The sequence below is a fragment of the Pseudophryne corroboree genome, chromosome 8 (genome assembly GCF_028390025.1).
Source record: "Pseudophryne corroboree isolate aPseCor3 chromosome 8, aPseCor3.hap2, whole genome shotgun sequence".
Taxonomy (NCBI): Eukaryota; Metazoa; Chordata; class Amphibia; order Anura; family Myobatrachidae; genus Pseudophryne; species Pseudophryne corroboree.
In genome coordinates, this window is record NC_086451.1 from 92,693,181 (window position 1) to 92,720,009 (window position 26,829).

Consider the following 26,829-nt stretch of genomic DNA (forward strand, 5'->3'; position numbering starts at 1 on the left):
CCAAATCCAGCTGTCATCCTAATGCAAATCCCTCCCACTGCCAAATTTTTCACTGTTATTGACCTCTGCTCCGCTTTCTTTTCGGTACCTCTGCACCCTGACAGCCAATATTTGTTTGCATTCACATACAGAGGAGTCCAATACACGTGGACTCGATTACCCCAAGCTTTCATAGATAGTCCAAGTATATTTTCTCAGGCTTTGCATGATTGTTTACAGTCTTTCCAACCAGACAGTGGATCAGTATTGATACAGTATGTGGACGATTTATTACTGTGTTCAGATTCACTGGAAGCATCTCTGAAGGATACGAAACAGCTCCTGTTTCATCTTTCAGACACAGGACACAAGGTGTCCAAAGACAAGTTACAATTATGCCAAACTAAGGTAAAATATTTGGGACACTGTCTAACACAAGGACTGAGACACCTGACCGCTGATAGAATCCAAGCAATTAGAGACATGACTCTGCCACAAACCCAGCAACAGATCAGAACGTTTTTAGGAATGTGTGGGTATTGCCGTAATTGGATCCCAGGGTTTTCCATTTTGGCGTTACCTTTGCAGGAAATGGTCTCCTCAAACAAACCTGATAGGATTTCGCATACAGACGAGTCCGAAACAGCATTTGAGAGACTCAAACAGTGCCTAACGCAGGCACCAGCACTAGGTATGCCAGACTATGGGAAACCCTTTGAACTATACGGAACAGAAAGTGCTGGTTGCGCGGCAGGTGTACTAACCCAAAAACACGGTGATGCCAGCAGGCCAGTTGCATACTACAGCGCTCAGCTAGACACGGTAGCGCGATCCCTCCCCACATGCTTGCGAAGCGTTGCTGCGATAGCATTGCTAGTGACAAAAAGCGAAGACGTCGTGCTAGGCCACAACCTCACAATCCATACGCCACATGCAGTATCAGCCTTATTGAATTCTGCCCAAACCAGACACGTCTCATCAGCGAGATTTACAAGATGGGAATTAGCACTAATGGCCCCCGTAAACATCACCATAAGGAGATGCAGTGCATTAAATCCTGCAACATATCTCCCAGGTGTGCCTGGTCAGGCACAAAGGGTGGAAGGTGAGAGTGCTGGGGAAGGAGGATTTAATACAAAGGAAGATACACATGATTGTATGGAATATTTGACCCAAAATTTTACCGCAAGGCCTGACATCAGTGACAACCCACTGGAAGATGCAGAACTCACGTTCTACACGGACGGTAGTTGTCACAGACAGTCAGACTCGGGAGACTTGTGTACTGGATACGCAGTCGTAGATGACCAAGACACCATAGAAGCGGAACCGCTAGGCCCACCTCACTCAGCCCAGGTTGCTGAACTGGTCGCCCTAACCAGAGCATGTGAATTGGCTAAGGGTAAGTCAGCCAATATCTACACCGATTCTAGATACGCATTCGGGGTAGTCCATGATTTCGGAGCCCTATGGCGCCTCAGAAATTTCATGACGGCAGCTGGTACACCGGTAGCGCATGCAGCTCACATAAAAAGACTTCTAACAGCGATACAGGAACCCGACAGAGTGGCTGTTATCAAATGTAAAGCACACACATATAGCCAAGACCCGGTATCACTTGGTAACAGCCGAGCAGACGAAGCTGCTAAGTTAGCAGCTGCTACCCCCATACAGACAGACACCACACAATTGATGGTATTTAATACCATTAACACACAGAAGTTGTGTGAAATGCAAAATTTGTGTTCCACACAGGAAAAGGCAGTCTGGAAGGCAAAGGGATGTGGCCAGGAGTCTTCAGGACTCTGGACGGATGGACATGGTAAACCAGTGGCCCCCAGAGCATATCTTCCATGTCTGGCTGAAGCAGCTCACGGGCTGACTCATCTAGGCAAGGAAGGGATGTGCAAATTGGTAAGAGCCTATTGGTGCGCCCCAGGATTCTCCTCTCATGCGAGTAAAAGAGCAATGTCATGCCTTACCTGTTTGAGAAAGAATATTGGAAAGGCAATACCTACAGAACCATCCCATATCCCACCTGCCGGCGGCCCTTTCCAGGTAATACAAATTGACTTTATACAATTACCCCCTTGTCGGAATTTGAAATATGTACTTGTTTGTATAGATGTTTTCTCAAATTGGGTCGAAGCATTTCCTGCAGCTACAAATACCGCTATGTTTACTGCTAAGAAAATTGTGCAGGAATTTGTATGTAGATATGGTATCCCTAGAATAATCGAAAGTGATAGGGGTACCCATTTTACAGGTGATGTCTTTCAAGGAATGTGTAAGTTGATGGGAATTGATAGCAAGCTGCACACTCCGTACCGTCCACAGGCGAGTGCGAAGGTCGAAAGAGTGAACAGCACTATTAAAAATAAATTGAGTAAAGTGATGGCAGAGACAGGATTGACATGGCCAGAAGCTTTACCCATTGTATTGTACAGTATCAGAACCACTCCCAGGTCCCCTCTTAATCTGTCTCCCTTTGAAATCTTGTTTGGTCGACAACCGCATGCCATGATTAACCCTCAGGATGATTTGAAATGTAACAATGAAGTAACTGTAAAGTACTTGATTAACATGAGTAAACAGTTAAGGAATCAAAATGATAGTCTGAAGTTGGTGATTCCTGATTTACCTGATAGTAATTGTCATGACATTGAACCTGGGGATTATGTAATGATACGGAATTTTCTACGCTCAGGTTGCCTTATTGACAGATGGGAAGGACCATACCAGGTCTTATTGACTAGCACTACGGCATTGAAGGTTGCTGAGAGAGAGACTTGGGTCCATTCATCCCACTGCAAGAAGGTTGCTGATCCAGAGAAGTCCCGTGATAAGGAACAGACGGTAGAGGTTGTATCACTGGAGTGTCTGTTCCAGGAGGACTGAGGCGGCACCTGAGCCTTGAAGACCGAGAGCTGTTGTCGACTCCCCACTCCCTTTTATTGTTTTTCTCCACTTCCCATCCCCTCTCCCTCAAATTTATTTTTCCTCCTTCTCATTCTTCTCCGTTTCCTCCTATAAGATGGACTTGCCCCAAGAGACTGTGATCCGGATTTTCCTGTTGACCATGATGTTGACCAGAGCAGTCTGTTCCGGCGAGAGTACCATGGAGGTCGATAGAGGTTCTGGAATGGGTTCTGATGATAAAGATGGAGGCGTAGTTTTCCAAGATCAACCTAACCAACAAGCAAAGGCGAGTATCAGAAAACGATCCGATAGCATTGACCATAGAAGAAATTGTGACGGATTGTTAGCTGAAGAAAACTGTATCTGTAGGCTCTGTAACAATGTCATTGAGGATGGGTGCATTAAGAAATGCCAATCCAGTTTTAATATCCATATGGACCGGCATCCATTGAGTGACTATCACTCCTTAGTGGGTAATGTGTTAAACAAAACAGATTGTTGGGTATGCTCTCAAGTACCTCAAGGTCATAGCAAATCAGGGCTAGTACCATTTCCTTTAACGATAGGGGAGGTACTTGAGTTAAATGGAGGGAGACCGGTGGACAGGAGGTTTAATATCTCCAGCCCTCCTAGTTTGAAGCTCCACTAATACCATGTGGATAGGTCCCTATTATGTTTCAACATCTCCAATCCCAGAAAGCCGGGAAATTGGGAAGTGTCATGGAGTAACCACACCATGACCTTTTCACATAGAGCAGATAGAATGCCTACAGATACAGAGCTTGTACGCCACATAGCCAGTAGAGGAAAATCTTTCCGGTATAGATACACCTTAGGAAATAGGATTACTAGAGTTGGAGAAGTATCACCAGGATACTGTGCACATATCGTACAACCTGATACGTGCATTAAGCAGATGGAAGAATTAGGGCTAGGAGATTTCACCTGGAAGGTGTGTAATATGGTAATGTCTTTCTCCGTCCCATATGTTCTCCCCGATGATGCATATTTCATATGCGGGAGAAAGGCGTACAAGTGGCTTGCCCCAAACTCTGAAGGATTGTGTTATATTGGAAGAGTATTGCCTGAAGTAATGACTGTAACTCATGATAAAATGAAAGACATACACCATGGTGCCCAAGCTCCTTATACTCACACTCATTACGAGCACCTCGTTAAAAGACAACTGTCAGAAAGGTTAGAGCATCCGGCCTCTGATCTGATCCATGAAGCCACCGGGATTCAGGTTCTGGTGGCGTTAGATTTCACTCGCACCGCTCGAGGAGTGATGAATTATAGATACATTTCCGCACTCGCCAATTTGTTAGATAATATCACTGAAATGTATGATGACACGTTTAGATACACTGGAAGAGAACTTCAAGCTTATAAAACAGAACTGGTACAGCATAGAATGGTTCTTAATTACCTCACAGCAGTGACAGGCGGATATTGTGTTACATTGGCAACACAGTACGGCGTGAAGTGTTGCACGTATATCACAAATAGCACCGAGGATCCGGTAGAGGTCATAGACCAAAAGATGGACGATATTCTCCAATTAAAGTGGGAATTTCGCCGAAAACACAATCTCACTCTTGCTGCTGTAGGTAATGAGCTGACTGGTTGGGTGTCATGGTTGAACCCGCGAAATTGGTTCTCCGGTTTGGGAGACTGGGCTCAAGGAGTCATAATGGATGTTGGGAAGTTTCTACTATGTATCTTAGGTGTCGTTATATCGATTGGATTGATATTTAGATGCGGGCAGGCTTTAATGAGGTGCAAACAAAGTACCAGAGTGATGAGTTTGAGGAGTGAGGAAACTGTAATTAACCTGGATTTGATTTACGACCCAACGATAGAAACAATGATGTGATGAAAATGCGATTTCTACGGTCCGTTTCTTTCACCTGTTTTTCTGGTTTTTCTCCAAGATAACAAGACCCCCTTGGACGAGGAAGTTGATGAGACGCTATACAGACAACGGATAGACCAAAGAAGAAGTTTTGACCACTTGAGATATGGACACTTGATGAACTTTGCCATGGATCCCCAGTTTCCCTAGAATTCTTAAAATTACGCTAGCCCAACATTTTTTGTAAATCTAATGGCATTGACAAAGCTTATTGCTCACGCTTAATGAGCAAAACAGCGCAAAGAAGACGACTTTCAACTGATACCGAACAAAACTTCAACCGACAGATGTACATTAACCTGACATAGAATACCACCGCATTTACCGTAATTATGTCTTTTCTTCATTTCTACAACCCTCAGGTAATGACACACATAGTATAGGGAATACAGGCACAGATATCAGCAATCACATATTCCCCCATTCATGTATCATCAACTAAAATGTGCTCCCCATTTTGTTCAAAATCCGAAAAGAGCTCGGTAAAGTTTGACAGCCCATCCACAGACCCGTACCACGGGATAAGAAGGAATTCAAATGTATACTTCGCAATACCTCGAAGCTTGATTTACAACACGTACGGCACGATGATACATGACCCCCCAAACATGGACTCATACACACATGCTTCTGCTATCTCACTAGGTCATACACTCTTCCCACCTACTCCTCTCTCCTCCCTTACCCAACCATGGAAATGAATTAACCCCTGACATATATTTTTCTCCTTTTGAAATGTTTTAGAAGGTGGCAGTTATTATTGACTGCCAAAGGGTGGACTGTCAAAGTCAGAAAAATATCTCTATGCACACTACCATATTTGCACCTCACACAGGTCCGTGCTGCGCATGCGTACGCTCTCCCGTACGTGCGCATACTCACAGTCGCGGGCACCCGCAGGCGCATGGTATGCGTATTTACGGTAGAGTTTATGTGGTTGTAGCGTGCGACTCAATCGTAACATATTTTCAGTAATAATGTATTTTGTAGATCATGGTCCCTTTGATAGATTCTGAAAGTTTGGTTAATATAGAATGTTCATGAACAGAGGAATCCCTCTTTGTTTGATACGAAGGGTCAGACAGGAGTAATACAGTGGTGTTTAGTATCCATCGGAAGAATATTTAATTAGAAATATTCCGGTGTTGGTTTGAAGCAGATCAATCGCTCGTGCGAATAGTTATGGACATAAGAAGTTTATGAACATTTACTTTATTTGCACTTTATTACCCATGCGGCGGGAAACCCAGTTTCCCTCCCACCTGAGCAGTTGGAAATAGTCACAGCCCACCTGTATGAATCAACCTATGACCTTTTGTTATAATGCAGAGCCGAATTCCTGTGTCCAATGAACAATGAGATTGTAGGGACCATTGAATTGTATTGTGTGTGGGGCATAAATAGCGGGCCGACCATATCCAACTTCACTCTCTCTTCAACGGTTCTCATTGCTGATAATCGGGAGCTGGATATCGAGGCGCATGCGATCGTTCCCCTTGTGCGTAAGTTCTCTCCGTAATCATATTGTCTTACTGTGAGCCATTTCTCTCTCTCCCTCTCTCCTCTTTCTCTCGTATTTTTCCTTGATTAGACTTAATTGTATTGTATTGTATTTCCCTGTGTAGTTATCTGGTTAGTTGGTTTATGTTATATTGTAGTGTATGCTTTGTACTGTGATTCTTTTTGCAAGTATAATAGTCATAATACATATAATAGGTTTCGGACCCTAAGCCCAGGTATCTGTGTATTCTTTATAGTGTTAAGTATTCCCTGAGCATCGGTGACGCTCAAGCAGCTTTGTAGTTAATCAGGTTACACAAGGTTGCACTTACACTTTGTCTCTACATTAAGGTTTGCTGTGTATTTCATTACTAAAGGTATAGATATAAAGGTTTAACGTTGTGAGCGTCTGCATCGCTGGTGATCTCCTCGTGGTCCCGAGCGCCGCTACGCTATAGCGAATCATTACGAAAGTCAACAGCCAATAGTCTGCCTGCCTGCGATCACTTGGCCGTGAGTGAACGTGACGCCTGAGCGTCTCGATCACGGCTAAGCGATCGATACGCAACTTGCGTACCCTTACGGTACTTCTTACGTAGATAGCGTACAGTGTTCTTAGACCTCATAAAGGGTTATATACACGATAAATATTCAGCTTTATCACTCCCCCGGCAGCTGCCCGGCAGTCCTGGGCAAACTATATAGTACAATACACATAAGATATATCTTAAGATCTAGGAGTGGCTACATCCAGGAGCATGCTGCCGTTGACGATAGCTTCAGATCTTCCCTGCAGCGGGGACAAGCATCGGATCGTTATTGTTCGTGGACAACAAACGATTTGCATTTTTGTAAACGATGTATCGTTTTCGGCAAAATTGGCCCTGAAATCGCTTAGTGTGTGGGCACCTTAAGGGGCCGATTCTAATTTGTACGCAATCTGCATACAATGTCAATGTTTACCAAAGTTGAGCGATTTGCAATTTCTGAAAACCCCCATGGTGATGTGTTATACCATGTACGTACAGTACATGGTATAACACATGCACCATGGGGGTTTTCAGAAATTGCAAATTGTGCTGTTGTGACTGGGTCATACGGTGTCAGATATGTGATGAAAAAGTGATGGGTGTTCCTGGGCGGTGGCTGCAGGTGTACTCAAAAATGGTCTGTTCAGTGGGCAAGAGCATAGGAGGTCACAGTCAGATGGAGAATATGCACTTGCCGTAGGGCTTATGCGAGTTTCAACGGTGCAACCGATAGTGGGTGTGTAAGGAAGCACTAAACTATTACAGCGTGTACAGACACTAAGAGTGGGCATCTTAGACTTTGCACATTTGTCCACAGAGAGATACACACGGGAATGAGTTTGTACTGGCATTTGCATAAACTCGCAGACAGACGAGTGCCAATAGACAATGCTGCGTGCGTTTTTATGAGCGACTCAGAATTAGGCCCCAAATGACTGACCATTACAAACCGCAGCACTCAATGCCCTGGCACCCTGAAAAGAGAGTACAGAAAGGATAAAGGTCACTGACTAAGAAAAAAAACTGGAGACAGGGATAGCACAGAGCGAGGGGGGGTTGTTTGTGTGAGCTTACATTCTACTCTTTGTGACAGATTTAGGAGCGTCACCACTGACCCTCCATCTTATACCTGCATTCCAAATAGGTGTGTCGTGGATCTTTTATTCCAATGCCATCAGAATTGGAAAGCCCTGTTACAAAATCACTGTATAGTGTTTTATGCTTTGGTAAAAAAAAATCCACTTTTAAATCAAAGGATGTTCTAGATCAGTGGTTCTCAAATCCGTCTCCAACCCTCAAGTAGCCTCTACAGATTGTGTTTTAAGGACTTGTGTCTGTAGAAGCAGGTGGGATAATTACTGACCCAGCAAAATAGATGAACTCACACGTGTATTATTAAAGAACTCCACAAAACATGGCCTGTTAGGAGTAGGTGAGAACTGGAGTTGAGAATCACTGTTCAAGATAGGCAGATAAACTGACTGCAATTATCATTAAAAACTTTTAGCCAAACCCAGCTGGAAAACAGAAGGACCATCAGGGTATCCTTCGTGATCTGCTGTCACAGTCACTCACCTGAGGTGACACCCAGACTTGACGGCAGGCTGCTGTACAAAGTAACAGTGTCTTCGACCTGTAGGATGGAGATGCTGCCATCATTCAGACACAAGGCCACCATTGAAGAAGCTACTGGGTTCCACTTAAGGTCTGTGACAAAGCTGTCTGCTTCTCTCAGCAGTCTCTGGGAGGCGAAAGCTTCTTTTGGCTGCCGGGACTGTGGTTGAGAAGACAATCCATGTTAATAATCAATCCATAAAACCATGTCTATCATGCTAGGCATAGATCCGAAGAACAAAGCCACTTTAAAACACCTGACAAATCACCCTGTCAAAATAACTAGCTGTAGGACAAGTTTGCGGTTATGTGTGTGGATAGCCTGGCCGCAGAAATTATCCTTAGTATGACTAGATTTTACGACCATATGATATACTCAGGTCTCCCTATTCTAAAAACTACAAAATGTTTGGATGCATGGCTGCACTGGCTCACCAAGCAATCATGGAAAGCTTTCAGAGCCGCCCTACTAGGGTCCAGCGTACATAAAGCCCATCATACTCTATGGAGTTTCCATACTCCTTAGATCACAAAGATTGGCTTTCCCAATAGCTTTCAGCTAAATTCCCTTAGGTGTTGTCTCTTCCAAGGGACCTACACTCTGGAATTACGTTGTAACTGAAGAATTCCAAAACTCTCTTAAACCTCACTTATTCACTGGTTTAACCAAATGATCACACCATGCTCAAAGAACACTTAATAAAACAAACTCTTACGGGGTTTACACACGTGGAGATGTGTGCTGAGCGATCTAGCACAGACCGCTCAGCCCACATCTCTCCCACCGCTCAGCACACAGCGTGTGCTCGTCAAGGAGGGGGGGGTCGCTCACTGCACCCAGCGCCCAATCTAGAACCGGCGATAGAGACGTACGGGGCCGCACATCGCTATTGCTATGGGGCATACACACGGAGAGGTCCGTGCTTAATTTCTAGTCAGATTGCTTAGAAATTAAGCATGGATCTCTCCTTGTGTACCCCACTTTAGAAAATGTACTGATCGGCAACAATTCATCTACAGCAATCTAGGTCCATACCTCGTTCATTAGTGTCCGGACATCATAGAAGGAGACAGAAGAGCCAAGTTCAGGGCAGGTCATGCATACAGACAGCATGAGATTATCAGTGTTCAGAGCCAGGTGGTGTACAGGAAAGTTTGTCCGTACCTCAATCCCTGGAGGTCCCACCACTGCATAGGTAGAAATAGATTATTAGTTTTTGTAAGAAACAAAAGGTACACCCAAATGCTGAAGTGTGTCTGTACAGCTTTCCAAAATAAACCATGCCAATTTCAAATAAACCAGTCAAATAAATAGTCAATGGTTTTCTCCATGACCAGTTCGCTATGTACCACAAGGTTTGGGAATCCTGGTTTACCCGATACAACTTACCCTTTGCTTGGAACAATGTGAGTGTTCCTTCACTCTGCTGTGTTTAGTCACATGTAGGAGATCCCTGCTTGGTCCTCCTTTCTCCTATATATTGTATTAATGAATATTCTGAGTTTCCTTTACTTTATCCCTATTGTCTTCCAGTGGCGGGCTGGTCTGGGGGGCAGGGTGGCAAGCGCCCCGCAGGCCAATCAGTCATCCAATGTCCAGGGCCACCTCCTGCAGTTTGCGGCTGCGATCCAACTGCAGCCGCAAACTGTTTACCGGGTGTCCACTGTTTTGTATGTTATTAGCAACACACGGAGCTCAGGCTTTCTGCACTCCTGAGCTCCGGGCTGTTTGTGTTGGCACAACAGCATTGGAGGATAAGCCCAACCCCATGCCTGTCATCAGTTCGAGAGCTGGTCCTCAGCACAGCAGATCCAATAGAGGCAAAGCAGAAGAGAGGCCCCGTCTCCAGTTCTCACTGCTCAGCCTCTCACTGACACCGCCTGCCTGAGACAGATGCCATGGGCTGGGGCCGGTCACACACCTCTCTCCCGCTGAACTGTTATAAATAGAAACATGCACTGATCTGTGCATCAAACTCATCTATAAAAAGCTGGTCTATTTATTGGTGAGGTTTTGGGTGCAAATTTTACATTGGCCGAGTTTTAGGTTTTCCGATGGAAAACATCTGAACCACAGTTTGAACTGTTTGAGTTGGGGAGACCAAAAAAAACCAGCTAGTTTAAATGTTCTCGGGTCCTATTACATTGGTCGAATGTGCGAGTTTAGCGTTAATCTTGCACGTTTTGAAAACTCTGACCCCATTACATATGGCCTCTACTGTTATAAAGTTGCAAAAAAGGAAATTCATTTGTCTCTATAAAACCACAGTGTGCTTTATAAAAACTAGAAAAATTCTAAAATCCAATAAAAGCCTTGGGAATAGTCTGATATCCAAACAGTCTAAATAGTAAAGTATTTTAACTCTCAGATTGAGACAAAACAAGGTGGAGATTTCTGTTGGAAACTCTTCCCATCCCGTAAACAATTATTACCACCATTTAATTACATAGACACCACACATTCCGCAGATTTGGAAGAATATTTGGCCATTCACATCAGTTCCTGGTCAAGTGGAACTTACAATATACACTGCTCAAAAAAATAAAGGGAACACTAAAACAACACATCCTAGATCTGAATGAATGAAATATTCTTATTAAATACTTTGTTCTTTACATAGTTGAATGTGCTGACAACAAAATCACACAAAAATTATCAATGGAAATCAAATTTATTAACCCATGGAGGTCTGGATTTGGAGTCACCCTCAAAATTAAAGTGGAAAAACACACTACAGGCTGATCCAACTTTGATGTAATGTCCTTAAAACAAGTCAAAATGAGGCTCAGTAGTGTGTGTGGCCTCCACATGCCTGTATGACCTTCCAACAACCCACACAAGTGGCTCAGGTAGTGCAGCTCATCCAGGATGGCACATCAATGCGAGCTGTGGCAAGAAGGTTTGCTGTGTCTGTCAGCGTAGTGTCCAGAGCATTGAGGCGCTACCAGGAGACAGGCCAGTACATCAGGAGACGTGGAGGAGGCCGGAGGAGGGCAACAACCCAGAAGCAGGACCGCTACCTCCGCCTTTGTGCAAGGAGGAACAGGAGGAGCACTGCCAGAGCCCTGCAAAATGACCTCCAGCAAGCCACAAATGTGCATGTGTCTTCTCAAACGATCAGAAACAGACTCCATGAGGGTGGTATGAGGGCCCGATGCCCACAGGTGGGGGTTGTGCTTACAGCCCAACACCGTGCAGGACGTTTGGCATTTGCCAGAGAACACCAAGATTGGCAAATTCGCCACTGGCGCCCTGTGCTCTTCACAGATGAAAGCAGGTTCTCACTGAGCACATGTGACAGACGTGACAGAGTCTGGAGATGCCAAGGAGAACGTTCTGCTGCCTGCAACATCCTCCAGCATGACCGGTTTGGCAGTGGGTCAGTAATGGTGTGGGTGGCATTTCTTTGGGGGGCCGCACAGCCCTCCATGTGCTCGCCAGAGGTAGCCTGACTGCCATTAGATACCGAGATGAGATCCTCAGACCCCTTGTGAGACCATATGCTGGTGCGGTTGGCCCTGGGTTCCTCCTAATGCAAGACAATGCTAGACCTCATGTGGCTGGAGTGTGTCAGCAGTTCCTGCAAGACGAAGGCATTGATGCTATGGACTGGCCCACCCGTTCCCCAGACCTGAATCCAATTGAGCACATCTGGGACATCATGTCTCGCTCCATCCACCAATGCCACGTTGCACCACAGACTGTCCAGGAGTTGGCGGATGCTTTAGTCCAGGTCTGGGAGGAGATCCCTCAGGAGACCATCCGCCACCTCATCAGGAGCATGCCCAGGCGTCGTAGGGAGGTCATACAGGCACGAGGAGGCCACAGACACTACTGAGCCTCATTTTGACTTGTTATAAAGGACATTACATCAAAGTTGGATCAGCCTGTAGTGTGTTTTTCCACTTTAATTTTGAGGGTGACTCCAAATCCAGACCTCCATGGGTTAATAAATTTGATTTCCATTGATAATTTTTGTGTGATTTTGTTGTCAGCACATTCAACTATGTAAAGAACAAAGTATTTAATAAGAATATTTCATTCATTCAGATCTAGGATGTGTTATTTTAGTGTTCCCTTTATTTTTTTGAGCAGTGTATATTCTTTACCAAATATACTGTACATGCACACACAAACACTAGAATTAATTTTTTCCTTAGGAGCCAATTACCCTACCAGCATATATTTGGATTGTGAGAGAAAAGTGCTTGAATGAAGCCCATGCAAGCATACAAACTCCACATAGTTAAGGCGATGGTGGGAATCGAATCCACACCCTCAGTGCTAACCATTACACCAACAATTTAGGTATTGCCACAAAAAATAAGAATTTACTTACCGATAATTCTATTTCTCGGAGTCCGTAGTGGATGCTGGGGTTCCTGAAAGGACCATGGGGAATAGCGGCTCCGCAGGAGACAGGGCACAAAAAGTAAAGCTTTAGGATCAGGTGGTGTGCACTGGCTCCTCCCCCTATGACCCTCCTCCAAGCCTCAGTTAGGATACTGTGCCCGGACGAGCGTACACAATAAGGAAGGATTTTGAATCCCGGGTAAGACTCATACCAGCCACACCAATCACACTGTACAACCTGTGATCTGAACCCAGTTAACAGTATGATAACAGCGGAGCCTCTGAAAAGATGGCTCACAACAATAATAACCCGATTTTTGTAACTATGTACAAGTATTGCAGATAATCCGCACTTGGGATGGGCGCCCAGCATCCACTACGGACTCCGAGAAATAGAATTATCGGTAAGTAAATTCTTATTTTCTCTATCGTCCTAGTGGATGCTGGGGTTCCTGAAAGGACCATGGGGATAATACCAAAGCTCCCAAACGGGCGGGAGAGTGCGGATGACTCTGCAGCACCGAATGAGAGAACTCCAGGTCCTCCTTAGCCAGGGTATCAAATTTGTAGGATTTTACCAACGTGTTTGCCCCTGACTAAATAGCCGCTCGGCAAAGTTGTAAAGCCGAGACCCCTCGGGCAGCCGCCCAAGATAAGCCCACCTTCCTTGTGGAATGGGCATTTACATATTTTGGCTGTGGCAGGCCTGCCACAGAATGTGCAAGCTGAATTGTATTACACATCCAACTAGCAATAGTCTGCTTAGAAGCAAGAGCACCCAGTTTGTTGGGTGCATACAGGATAACAGCAAGTCAGTTTTCCTGACTCCAGCCGTCCTGGAACCTATATTTACAGGGCCCTGACAACATCTAGCAACCTGGAGTCCTCCAAGTTCCTAGTAGGCGCAAGGCACCAAAATAAGCTGGTTCAGGTGAAACACTGACACCACCTTAGGGAGAGAACTGGGGACGAGTCCGCAGCTCTGCCCTGTCCAAATGGACAACCAGATATGGGCTTTTTTGAGAAAAAAACCACCAATTTGACACTCGCCTGGTCCAGGCCAGGGCCAAGAGCATGGTCACTTTTCATGTGAGATGCTTCAAATCCACAGATTTGACTGGTTTTAAACCAATGTGATTTGAGGAATCCCAGAACTACGTTGAGATCCCACAGTGCCACTGGAGGCACAAAAGGGGGTTGTATATGCAATACTCCCTTGACAAACTTCTGGACTTCAGGAACTGAAGCCACTTCTTTCTGGAAGAAAATCGACAGGGCCGAAATTTGAACCTTAATGGACCCCAATTTGAGGCCCATAGACACTCCTGTTTGCAGGAAATGCAGGAATCGACCGAGTTGAAATTTCTTCGTGGGGCCTTTCTGGCCTCACACCACGCAACATATTTTTGCCACATGTGGTGATAATGTTGTGCGGTCACCTCCTTTCTGGCTTTGACCAGGGTAGGAATGACCTCTTCCGGAATGCCTTTTTCCCTTAGGATCCGGCGTTCCACCGCCATGCCGTCAAACACAGCTGCGGTAAGTCTTGGAACAGACATGGTACTTGCTGAAACAAGTCCCTTCTTAGCGGCAGAGGCCATAAGTCCTCTGTGAGCATCTCTTGAAGTTCCGGGTACCAAGTCCTTCTTGGCCAATCCGGAGCCATGAGTATAGTTCTTACTCCTCTACGTCTTATAAGTCTCAGTACCTTAGGTATGAGAAGCAGAGGATGGAACACATACACCGACTGGTACATCCATGGTGTTACCAGAACGTCCACAGCTATTGCCTGAGGGTCTCTTAACCTGGCGCAATACCTGTCCCGTTTTTTGTTCAGACGGGACGCCATCATGTCCACCTTTGGTATTTCCCAACGGTTTACAATCATGTGGAAAACTTCCCGATGAAGTTTCCATTCTGCCGGGTGGAGGTCGTGCCTGCTGAGGAAGTCTGCTTCCCAGTTTCCATTCCCGGAATGAAACACTGCTGACAGTGCTATCACATGATTTTCCGCCCAGCGAAAAGTCCTTGCAGTTTTTGCCATTGCCCTCCTGCTTCTTGTGCCGCCCTGTCTATTTACGTGGGCGACTGCCGTGATGTTTTTCCCACTGGATCAATACCGGCTGACCTTGAAGCAGAGGTCTTGCTAAGCTTAGAGTATTATAAATTTACCCTTAGCTCCAGTATATTTATGTGGAGAAAAGTCTCCAGACTTGATCACACTCCCTGGAAATTTTTTCCTTGTGTGACTGCTCCCCAGCCTCTCGGGCTGGCCTCCGTGGTCACCAGCATCCAATCCTGAATGCCGAATCTGCGGCCCTCTAGAAGATGAGCACTCTGTAACCACCACAGGAGAGACACCCTTGTCCTTGGATATAGGGTTATCCGCTGATGCATCTGAAGATGCGATCCGGACCATTTGTCCAGCAGATCCCACTGAAAAATTCTTGCGTGAAATCTGCCGAATGGAATTGCTTCGTAGGAAGTCACCATCTTTACCAGGACCCTTGTGCAATGATGCACTGATTTTAGGAGGTTCCTGACTAGCTCGGATAACTCCCTGGCTTTCTCTTCCGGGAGAAACACCTTTTTCTGGACTGTGTCCAGAATCATCCCTAGGCACAGCAGACTTGTCGTCGGGATCAGCTGCGATTTTGGAATATTTAGAATCCACCCGTGCTGTTGTAGCAGTATCCGAGATAGTGCTACTCCGACCTCCAACTGTTCCCTGGACTTTGCCCTTATCAGGAGATCGTCCAAGTAAGGGATAATTAAGACGCCTTTTCTTCGAAGAAGAATCATCATTTCGGCCATTACCTTGGTAAAGACCCGGGGTGCCGTGGACAATCCAAACGGCAGCGTCTGAAACCGATAGTGACAGTTCTGTACCACGAACCTGAGGTACCCTTAGTGAGAAGGGCAAATTTTGGACATGGAGGTAAGCATCCCTGATGTCTCGGGACACTATATAGTCCCCTTCTTCCTGGTTCGTTATCACTGCTCTGAGTGACTCCATCTTGATTTGAACCTTTGTAAGTGTTCAAATTTTTTTAGATTTAGAATAGGTCTCACCTAGCCTTCTGGCTTCAGTACCACAATATAATGTGGAATAATACCCCTTTTCTTGTTGTAGGAGGGGTAATTTGATTATCACCTGCTGGGAATACAGCTTGTGAATTGTTTCCCATACTGCCTCCTTGTCGGAGGGAGACCTTGGTAAACCAGACTTCAGGAGCCTGCGAAGGGGAAACGTCTCGACATTCCAATCTGTACCCCTGGGATACTACATGTAGGATCCAGGGGTCCTGTACGGTCCCAGCGTCATGCTGAGAGCTTGGCAGAAGCGGTGGAACGCTTCTGTTCCTGGGAATGGGCTGCCTGCTGCAGTCTTCTTCCCTTTCCTCTATCCCTGGGCAGATATGACTCTTATAGGGACGAAAGGACTGAGGCTGAAAAGACGGTGTCTTTTTCTGCAGAGATGTGACTTAGGGTAAAAACGGTGGATTTTCCAGCAGTTGCCGTGGCCACCAGGTCCGATGGACCGACCCCAAATAACTCCTCTTCCTTTATACGGCAATACACCTTTGTGCCGTTTGGAATCTGCATCACCTGACCACTGTCGTGTCCATAAACATCTTCTGGCAGATATGGACATCGCACTTACTCTTGATGCCAGAGTGCAAATATCCCTCTGTGCATCTCGCATATATAGAAAATGCATCCTTTAAATGCTCTATAGTCAATAAAATACTGTCCCTGTCAAGGGTATCAATATTTTTAGTCAGGGAATCCGACCAAGCCACCCCAGCTCTGCACATCCAGGCTGAGGCGATCGCTGGTCGCAGTATAACACCAGTATGTGTGTATATACTTTTTATGATATTTTCCAGCCTCCTGTCAGCTGGCTCCTTGAGGACGGCCCTATCTATAGACGGTACCGCCACTTGTTTTGATAAGCGTGTGAGCGCCTTATCCACCCTAAGGGGTGTTTCCCAACGCGCCCTAACTTCTGGCGGGAAAGGGTATACCGCCCATAATTTTCTATCGGGGGGAACCCACGCATCATCACACACTTCATTTAATTTATCTGATTCAGGAAAAACTACGGTAGTTTTTTCACATCCCACATAATACCCTCTTTTGTGGTACTTGTAGTATCAGAAATATGTAACACCTCCTTCATTGCCCTTAACGTGTGGCCCTAATAAGGAATACGTTTGTTTATTCACCGTCGACACTGGATTCAGTGTCCGTGTCTGTGTCTGTGTCGACCGACTAAAGTAAACGGGCGTTTTAAAACCCCTGACGGTGTTTCTGAGACGTCTGGACCGGTACTAATTGTTTGTCGGCCGTCTCATGTCGTCAACCGACCTTGCAGCGTGTTGACATTATCACGTAATTCCCTAAATAAGCCATCCATTCCGGTGTCGACTCCCTAGAGAGTGACATCACCATTACAGGCAATTGCTCCGCCTCCTCACCAACATCGTCCTCATACATGTCGACACACACGTACCGACACACAGCACACACACAGGGAATGCTCTGATAGAGGACAGGACCCACTAGCCCTTTGGAGAGACAGAGGGAGAGTTTGCCAGCACACACCAAAAACGCTATAATTATATAGGGACAACCTTATATAAGTGTTTTCCCTTATAGCATCTTTTATATATTTCTAACGCCAAATTAGTGCCCCCCCTCTCTGTTTTAACCCTGTTTCTGTAATGCAGTGCAGGGGAGAGCCTGGGAGCCTTCCCTCCAGCCTTTCTGTGAGGGAAAATGGCGCTGTGTGCTGAGGAGATAGGCCCCGCCCCTTTTTCGGCGGGCTCGTCTCCCGCTCTTTAATGGATTCTGGCAGGGGTTAAATATCTCCATATAGCCCCCGGAGGCTATATGTGAGGTATTTTTAGCCAAAAAAGGTTTTCATTTGCCTCCCAGGGCGCCCCCCTCCCAGCGCCCTGCACCCTCAGTGACTGCCGTGTGAAGTGTGCTGAGAGGAAATGGCGCACAGCTGCAGTGCTGTGCGCTACCTTAAGAAGTCTGAGGAGTCTTCTGCCGCCGATTCTGGACCTCTTCTCGTTTCAGCATCTGCAAGGGGGCCGGCGGCGAGGCTCCGGTGACCATCCAGGCTGTACCTGTGATCGTCCCTCTGGAGCTAATGTCCAGTAGCCAAAGAAGCCAATCCATCCTGCACGCAGGTGAGTTCACTTCTTCTCCCCTAAGTCCCTCGTTGCAGTGATCCTGTTGCCAGCAGGACTCACTGTAAAATAAAAAACCTAAGCTAAACTTTTCTAAGCAGCTCTTTAGGAGAGCCACCTAGATTGCACCCTTCTCGGCCGGGCACAAAAATCTAACTGAGGCTTGGAGGAGGGTCATAGGGGGAGGAGCCAGTGCACACCACCTGATCCTAAAGCTTTACTTTTTGTGCCCTGTCTCCTGCGGAGCCGCTATTCCCCATGGTCCTTTCAGGAACCCCAGCATCCACTAGGACGATAGAGAAAAAAGAAAGAAAGAAAAAAAGACAATGTAGGTACACACGCAAAACACTAAGAAAACTGGTAATGAGAACAATTATAATAAACGCTACAATTTAACATAAGTAACACGTAAAATTGAGGTTCTTTGCACAATTGTGGCAAAAAATGTGGGCCCACATACCACATTACGTGGGTCCCTAACATCCATAATGCGGACATATTATATAAATTTACCCAGCTCTTACTTATTATAGTGCCCCTTCTAATATGTAGATAGCAAATACAAGGACCCATAATAATTTAAAACACCTAAGGGCAGGTGGTTGGGGTGCTAGTCCAAGTAGAAGGTGCCTCTACCTTCATGTGTACATACATGGGGGGCTGAACTGCACCCTAATTTTAAAAATAAGAGATGCTACCTTGCTGAAACTTGTAGTGTCACTGTGAATTGGTAGGTGGGCCCACATTTTTGGCCAAAATTGCATATTAAATTGTAGTTTATTATAATTGTCCTGATGAGTTTTCTTATGCTTAGAGTGTGCAAATGCATTTTCTTTTGTTAAGTCTCACCTCTTATGTTTAAAATTAGGGTGTGCAGTCCAGCGTCCCCCTCCCCCCCCCTTCTTTAAGTGCCCCAAGGTCTGTTGTGTTTATCAATGTACTGTATATATTGGATATCCACTAATATAAGGAAATAATAAGAATTTACTTACCGATAATTCTATTTCTCGGAGTCCGTAGTGGATGCTGGGGTTCCTGAAAGGACCATGGGGAATAGCGGCTCCGCAGGAGACAGGGCACAAAAAGTAAAGCTTTACGATCAGGTGGTGTGCACTGACTCCTCCCCCTATGACCCTCCTCCAAGCCTCGGTTAGGATACTGTGCCCGGACGAGCGTACACAATAAGGAAGGATTTTGAATCCCGGGTAAGACTCATACCAGCCACACCAATCACACCGTACAACCTGTGATCTAAACCCAGTTAACAGTATGATAACAGCGGAGCCTCTGAAAAGATGGCTCACAACAATAACCCGATTTTTGTAACTATGTACAAGTAATGCAGATAATCCGCACTTGGGATGGGCGCCCAGCATCCACTACGGACTCCGAGAAATAGAATTATCGGTAAGTAAATTCTTATTTTCTCTATCGTCCTAGTGGATGCTGGGGTTCCTGAAAGGACCATGGGGATTATACCAAAGCTCCCAAACGGGCGGGAGAGTGCGGATGACTCTGCAGCACCGAATGAGAGAACTCCAGGTCCTCCTTAGCCAGGGTAACAAATTTGTAGAATTTTACAAACGTGTTCTCCCCCGACCACGTAGCCGCTCGGCAGAGTTGTAATGCCGAGACCCCTCGGGCAGCCGCCCAAGAAGAACCCACCTTCCTTGTGGAGTGGGCTTTTACCGATTTTGGCTGTGGCAGGCCTGCCACAGAATGTGCAAGCTGAATCGTACTACAAATCCAGCGAGCAATAGTCTGCTTAGACGCAGGAGCGCCCAACTTGTTGGGAGCATATAGTATAAACAGCGAGTCAGATTTCCTGACTCCAGCTGTCCTTGAAATGTATATTTTTAAAGCTCTGACAACGTCCAACAACTTGGAGTCCTCCAAATCGCTTGTAGCCGCAGGCACTACAATAGGTTGGTTCAGATGAAATGCTGACACCACCTTAGGGAGAAAATGCGGACGAGTCCGCAGTTCTGCCCTGTCCGAATGGAAAATCAGATATGGGCTTTTGTAAGATAAAGCTGCCAGTTCTGACACTCTCCTGGCCGAAGCCAGGGCTAGTAGCATGGTCACTTTCCATGTGAGATATTTCAAATCCACAGTTTTTAGTGGTTCAAACCAATGAGATTTGAGAAAGTCCAAAACAACATTGAGATCCCACGGTGCCACTGGAGGCACCTCAGGGAGCTGTATATGCAGCACTCCCTTAACAAAAGTCTGGACTTCAGGAACTGAAGCCAATTCTTTTTGGAAGAAAATCGACAGGGCCGAAATTTGAACCTTAATAGATCCCAATTTGAGACCCATAGACAATCCTGATTGCAGGAAATGTAGGAATCGACCCAGTTGAAATTCCTCCGTCGGAGCACTCCGATCCTCGCACCACGCAACATATTTTCGCCAAATGCGGTGATAATGTTGCGCGGTTACTTCCTTCCTTGCTTTAATCAAAGTAGGAATGACTTCTTCCGGCATGCCTTTTTCCTTTAGGATCCGGCGTTCAACCGCCATGCCGTCAAACGCAGCCGCGGTAAGTCTTGAAACAGACAGGGACCCTGCTGAAGCAAGTCCCTTCTCAGAGGTAGAGGCCACGGATCTTCCGTGATCATCTCTTGAAGTTCCGGGTACCAAGTCCTTCTTGGCCAATCCGGAACCACTAGTATCGTTCTTACGCCTCTTTGCCGTATAATTCTCAATACTTTTGGTATGAGAGGCAGAGGAGGAAACACATACACCGACTGGTACACCCAAGGCGTTACCAGCGCGTCCACAGCTATTGCCTGCGGATCTCTTGACCTGGCGCAATACCTGTCCAGTTTTTTGTTGAGGCGAGACGCCATCATGTCCACCATTGGTCTTTCCCAACGGGTTACCAGCATGTGGAAAACTTCTGGATGAAGTCCCCACTCTCCCGGGTGAAGGTCGTGTCTGCTGAGGAAGTCTGCTTCCCAGTTGTCCACTCCCGGGATGAACACTGCTGACAGTGCTATCACATGATTCTCTGCCCAGCGAAGAATCCTTGCAGCTTCTGCCATTGCACTCCTGCTTCTTGTGCCGCCCTGTCTGTTCACATGGGCGACTGCCGTGATGTTGTCCGACTGGATCAACACCGGTTTTCCTTGAAGCAGAGGTTCTGCCTGGCTTAGAGCATTGTAGATTGCTCTTAGTTCCAGAATGTTTATGTGAAGAGACGTTTCCAGGCTCGACCACACGCCCTGGAAGTTTCTTCCTTGTGTGACTGCTCCCCAGCCTCTCAGGCTGGCGTCCGTGGTCACCAGGATCCAATCCTGTATGCCGAATCTGCGGCCCTCCAATAGATGAGCACTCTGCAACCACCACAGAAGAGATACCCTTGTCCTTGGAGACAGGGTTATCCGCTGGTGCATCTGAAGATGCGACCCTGACCATTTGTCCAACAGATCCCTCTGGAAAATTCTTGCGTGGAATCTGCCGAATGGAATTGCTTCGTAAGAAGCCACCATTTTTCCCAGGACTCTTGTGCATTGATGTACAGACACCTTTCCTGGTTTTAGGAGGTTCCTGACAAGCTCGGATAACTCCTTGGCTTTTTCCTCCGGGAGAAAAACCTTTTTCTGAACCGTGTCCAGAATCATCCCTAGGAACAGCAGACGTGTTGTCGGAATTAACTGGGATTTTGGAATATTCAGAATCCACCCGTGCTGTTTTAGCACTTCTTGAGACAGTGCTAATCCCATCTCTAGCTGTTCTCTGGACCTTGCCCTTATTAGGAGATCGTCCAAGTATGGGATAATTAATACGCCTTTTCTTCGAAGAAGAATCATCATCTCGGCCATTACCTTGGTAAAGACCCGAGGTGCCGTGGACAATCCGAACGGCAGCGTCTGAAACTGATAGTGACAGTTCTGTACGACGAACCTGAGGTACCCCTGGTGTGAGGGGTAAATTGGAACGTGGAGATACGCATCCTTGATGTCCAAGGATACCATAAAGTCCCCTTCTTCCAGGTTCGCTATCACTGCTCTGAGTGACTCCATCTTGAACTTGAACTTCTTTATGTACAGGTTCAAGGATTTCAGATTTAGAATAGGTCTTACCGAGCCATCCGGCTTCGGTACCACAAATAGAGTGGAATAATACCCCTTTCCTTGTTGTAAAAGGGGTACCTTGACTATCACCTGCTGAGAGTATAGCTTGTGAATGGCTTCCAAGACCGTCACCCTGTCGGAGGGGGACGTTGGTAAAGCAGACTTCAGGAAACGGCGAGGTGGATCCGTATCTAGTTCCAACCTGTACCCCTGAGATATTATCTGCAGGATCCAGGGATCTACCTGCGAGTGAGCCCACTGCGCGCTGAAATTTTTGAGACGACCCCCCACCGCCCCCGAGTCCGCTTGAGAAGCCCCAGCGTCATGCTGAGGCTTTTGTAGAAGCGGGGGAGGGCTTCTGTTCCTGGGAAGGAGCTGCCTGTTGCTGTCTCTTCCCCCTTCCTCTGCCTCGTGGCAGATATGAATATCCCTTTGCTCTCTTGTTTTTAAAGGAACGAAAGGGCTGCGGTTGAAAAGTCGGTGTCTTTTTCTGTTGGGGAGTGACTTGAGGTAAAAAGGTGGATTTCCCGGCTGTAGCCGTGGCCACCAAATCCGATAGACCGACACCAAATAACTCCTCCCCTTTATACGGCAAAACTTCCATATGCCGTTTTGAGTCCGCATCGCCTGACCACTGTCGCGTCCATAAACTTCTTCTGGCCGAAATGGACATAGCACTTACCCGTGATGCCAGTGTGCAGATATCCCTCTGTGCATCACGCATATAAAGAAATGCATCCTTTATTTGCTCTAAAGACAGTAAAACATTGTCCCTATCCAGGGTATCAATATTTTCAATCAGGGACTCTGACCAAGCTACCCCAGCACTGCACATCCAGGCTGTCGCTATAGCTGGTCGTAGTATAACACCTGTATGTGTGTATATACTTTTTGGGATATTTTCCATCCTCCTATCTGCTGGATCTTTAAGTGCGGCCGTCTCAGGAGAGGGTAACGCCACTTGTTTTGATAAGCGTGTGAGCGCCTTGTCCACCCTAGGAGGTGTTTCCCAGCGCGCCCTAACCTCTGGCGGGAAAGGGTATAAAGCCAATAACTTCTTTGAAATTAGCATTTTTTTTATCGGGGGCAACCCACGCTTCATCACACACCTCATTTAATTCATCTGATTCAGGAAAAACTATAGGTAGTTTTTTCACACCCCACATGATACCCTGTTTTGTGGTACCTGTAGTATCAGCAATATGTAACGCCTCCTTCATTGCCAAAATCATATAACGTGTGGCCCTACTGGAAAATACGGTTGATTCGTCACCGTCGCCACTGGAATCAGTGCCTGTGTCTGGGTCTGTGTCGACCGACTGAGGCAAAGGGCGTTTTACAGCCCCTGACGGTGTTTGAGGCGCCTGGACAGGCACTAATTGATTGTCCGGCCGTCTCATGTCGTCAAACGACTGCTTTAGCGTGTTGACACTATCCCGTAATTCCATAAATAAAGGCATCCATTCTGGTGTCGACCCCCTAGGAGGCGACATCCCCATATTTGGCAATTGCTCCGCCTCCACACCAATATCGTCCTCATACATGTCGACACACACGTACCGACACACAGGGAATGCTCTTCACGAAGACAGGACCCCACTAGCCCTTTGGGGAGACAGAGGGAGAGTTTGCCAGCACACACCAAAAGCGCTATATATGACAGGGATAGCCTTATAATAAGTGCTCCCTGTATAGCTGCTTTAATAATATAGTTTTGCCACAATTTTGCCCCCCCTCTCTTGTTTTACCCTGTTTCTGTAGTGCAGTGCATGGGAGAGCCTGGGAGCCTTCCTGACCAGCGGAGCTGTGTGAGGAAAATGGCGCTGTGTGCTGAGGAGATAGGCCCCGCCCCTTTTTCGGCGGGCTCGTCTCCCGCTCTTTAGTGGATTCTGGCAGGGGTTAAATATCTCCATATAGCCCCCGGAGGCTATATGTGAGGTATTTTTAGCCAAAAAAGGTTTTCATTTGCCTCCCAGGGCGCCCCCCTCCCAGCGCCCTGCACCCTCAGTGACTGCCGTGTGAAGTGTGCTGAGAGGAAAATGGCGCACAGCTGCAGTGCTGTGCGCTACCTTAAGACGACTGAGGAGTCTTCTGCCGCCGATTCTGGACCTCTTCTCGTTTCAGCATCTGCAAGGGGGCCGGCGGCGAGGCTCCGGTGACCATCCAGGCTGTACCTGTGATCGTCCCTCTGGAGCTAATGTCCAGTAGCCAAGAAGCCAATCCATCCTGCACGCAGGTGAGTTCACTTCTTCTCCCCTAAGTCCCTCGTTGCAGTGATCCTGTTGCCAGCAGGACTCACTGTAAAATAAAAAACCTAAGCTAAACTTTTCTAAGCAGCTCTTTAGGAGAGCCACCTAGATTGCACCCTTCTCGGCCGGGCACAAAAATCTAACTGAGGCTTGGAGGAGGGTCATAGGGGGAGGAGCCAGTACACACCACCTGATCGTAAAGCTTTACTTTTTGTGCCCTGTCTCCTGCGGAGCCGCTATTCCCCATGGTCCTTTCAGGAACCCCAGCATCCACTAGGACGATAGAGAAATTGGATATCCATCAAAGTTTCTTGGCTCCCCAGTACCGGATAAATTGATTGACGACTAGAAAGTAGATTTGCAAGGCAGTCTGCAGCCATCATTGATGAAGGCAATTTCTTTCACCAATATACATAGCTCAGACACGTCAGTGTTTGAGGGGGTGTGGATTAATAGACTGACAATGTCTAGGTAGACTGTCATTAGGTCGACAGGTACAAAAGGTCGACACACAAATGGTTGACATATTTTTTGTCGTTTTGGTGCCAAATCTTGTATATTTCAAGTTATGCGACCACCAACAGTACCCTAGTGAGCTTGCTATATATTGGGCAAGGTGGCTCGCTCCCCTCAGCTTCGCTCGCCACAGGTTACTATTCCCAATAGATGTCCACGTGGATAATAAATCAAGCATATGTTGACAAAACACAAAACCCTCCAAAATGTGTCGACCATTGTCATGTCGACCTTTTGAACCAGTCAACTGTATAAGCCCTGGCAGTTAAGCATGATACAATTACATGCCTGGCTCCATCTTGGCAGTGCATATCAGCTCGGAGAGAGAAGCCATCCTCCAAAAGGTATTAACAGATTTCACCACCATCGTAAGGAGCTCATACATCTAGCCTTTATCTGGGCAAATCCCGTTCTGCCAACACCAGGTCATCGGAGAAATCCACCATGTTCAATTTTCCCGACTCGCCAATACAGACCAAAAATAAAAAAAAATGGTTGGGATCAGCGAGTTGGGGATTACCGTTTTTCTTCAATCTGATAGAATACCAATCATCGATGGCTGCCAATTGGCAGAACGGGGAGTCAGTGATTTAGATGTATAGCCCACAATATCCTCTTCCTTCTAGAGCCTCCCATAGTGAAAATAATGAGCATCCAAAAATAAGAATTTACTTACCGATAAGTCTATTTCTCGTAGTCCGTAGTGGATGCTGGGAACTCCGTAAGGACCATGGGGAATAGCGGCTCCGCAGGAGACTGGGCACAAATAGAAAGCTTTAGTACTACCTGGTGTGCACTGGCCCCTCCCCCTATGACCCTCCTCCAAGCCTCAGTTAGGATACTGTGCCCGGACGAGCGTACACAATAAGGAAGGATTTTGAATCCCGGGTAAGACTCATACCAGCCACACCAATCACACCGTATAACTTGTGATCTGAACCCAGTTAACAGTATGATAACAGAGGAGCCTCTAGAAAAGATGGCTCACTACAACAATAACCCGATTTAGTTAACAATAACTATGTACAAGTATTGCAGACAATCCGCACTTGGGATGGGCGCCCAGCATCCACTACGGACTACGAGAAATAGAATTATCGGTAAGTAAATTCTTATTTTCTCTGACGTCCTAGTGGATGCTGGGAACTCCGTAAGGACCATGGGGATTATACCAAAGCTCCCAAACGGGCGAGAGAGTGCGGATGACTCTGCAGCACCGAATGAGAGAACTCCAGGTCCTCCTCAGCCAAGGTATCAAATTTGAACCTTAATGGACCCTAATTTTAGGCCCATAGACAGTCCTGTTTGCAGGAAATGCAGGAAACGACCCAGTTGAAATTCCTCTGTAGGGGCCTTCCTGGCCTCGCACCACGCAACATATTTACGCCAAATACGGTGATAATGCTGCACGGTTACATCCTTCCTGGCTTTGATCAGGGTAGGGATGACTTCATCCGGAATGCCTTTTTCCTTCAGGATCCGGCGTTCAACCGCCATGCCGTCAAACGCAGCCGCGGTAAGTCTTGGAACAGACAGGGTCCCTGCTGGAGCAGGTCCCTTCTTAGAGGTAGAGGCCACGGGTCCTCTGTGAGCATCTCTTGAAGTTCCGGGTACCAAGTCCTCCTTGGCCAATCCGGAGCCACGAGTATAGTCCTTACTCCTCTCCTTCTTATGATTCTCAGTACCTTGGGTATGAGAGGCAGAGGAGGGAACACATACACTGACTGGTACACCCACGGTGTTACCAGAGCGTCCACAGCTATTGCCTGAGGGTTCCTTGACCTGGCGCAATACCTGTCTAGTTTTTTGTTGAGGCGGGACGCCATCATGTCCACCTTTGGTTTTTCCCAACGGTTCACAATCATGTGGAAGACTTCTGGGTGAAGTCCCCACTCTCCCGGGTGGAGGTCGTGTCTGCTGAGGAAGTCTGCTTCCCAGTTGTCCACTCCCGGAATGAATACTGCTGACAGTGC

The 26,829-nt window shown here is 46.7% G+C and overlaps 1 protein-coding gene across 1 annotated transcript in view; it reads right to left on the reverse strand.

Annotated features, from left to right (window-relative positions):
- NUP214 (nucleoporin 214) overlaps window positions 1-26,829 on the reverse strand; it is a 395,449-nt gene that overhangs the window by 309,773 nt on the left and 58,847 nt on the right. Inside the window, exons 3-4 of the mRNA XM_063936801.1 lie at window positions 9,494-9,645; window positions 8,419-8,617 (exon numbers count right to left, since the gene is read on the reverse strand). Coding sequence (XP_063792871.1) covers window positions 8,419-8,617; window positions 9,494-9,645 — 351 coding nt within the window. The remainder of the gene's footprint in view (window positions 1-8,418; window positions 8,618-9,493; window positions 9,646-26,829) is intronic.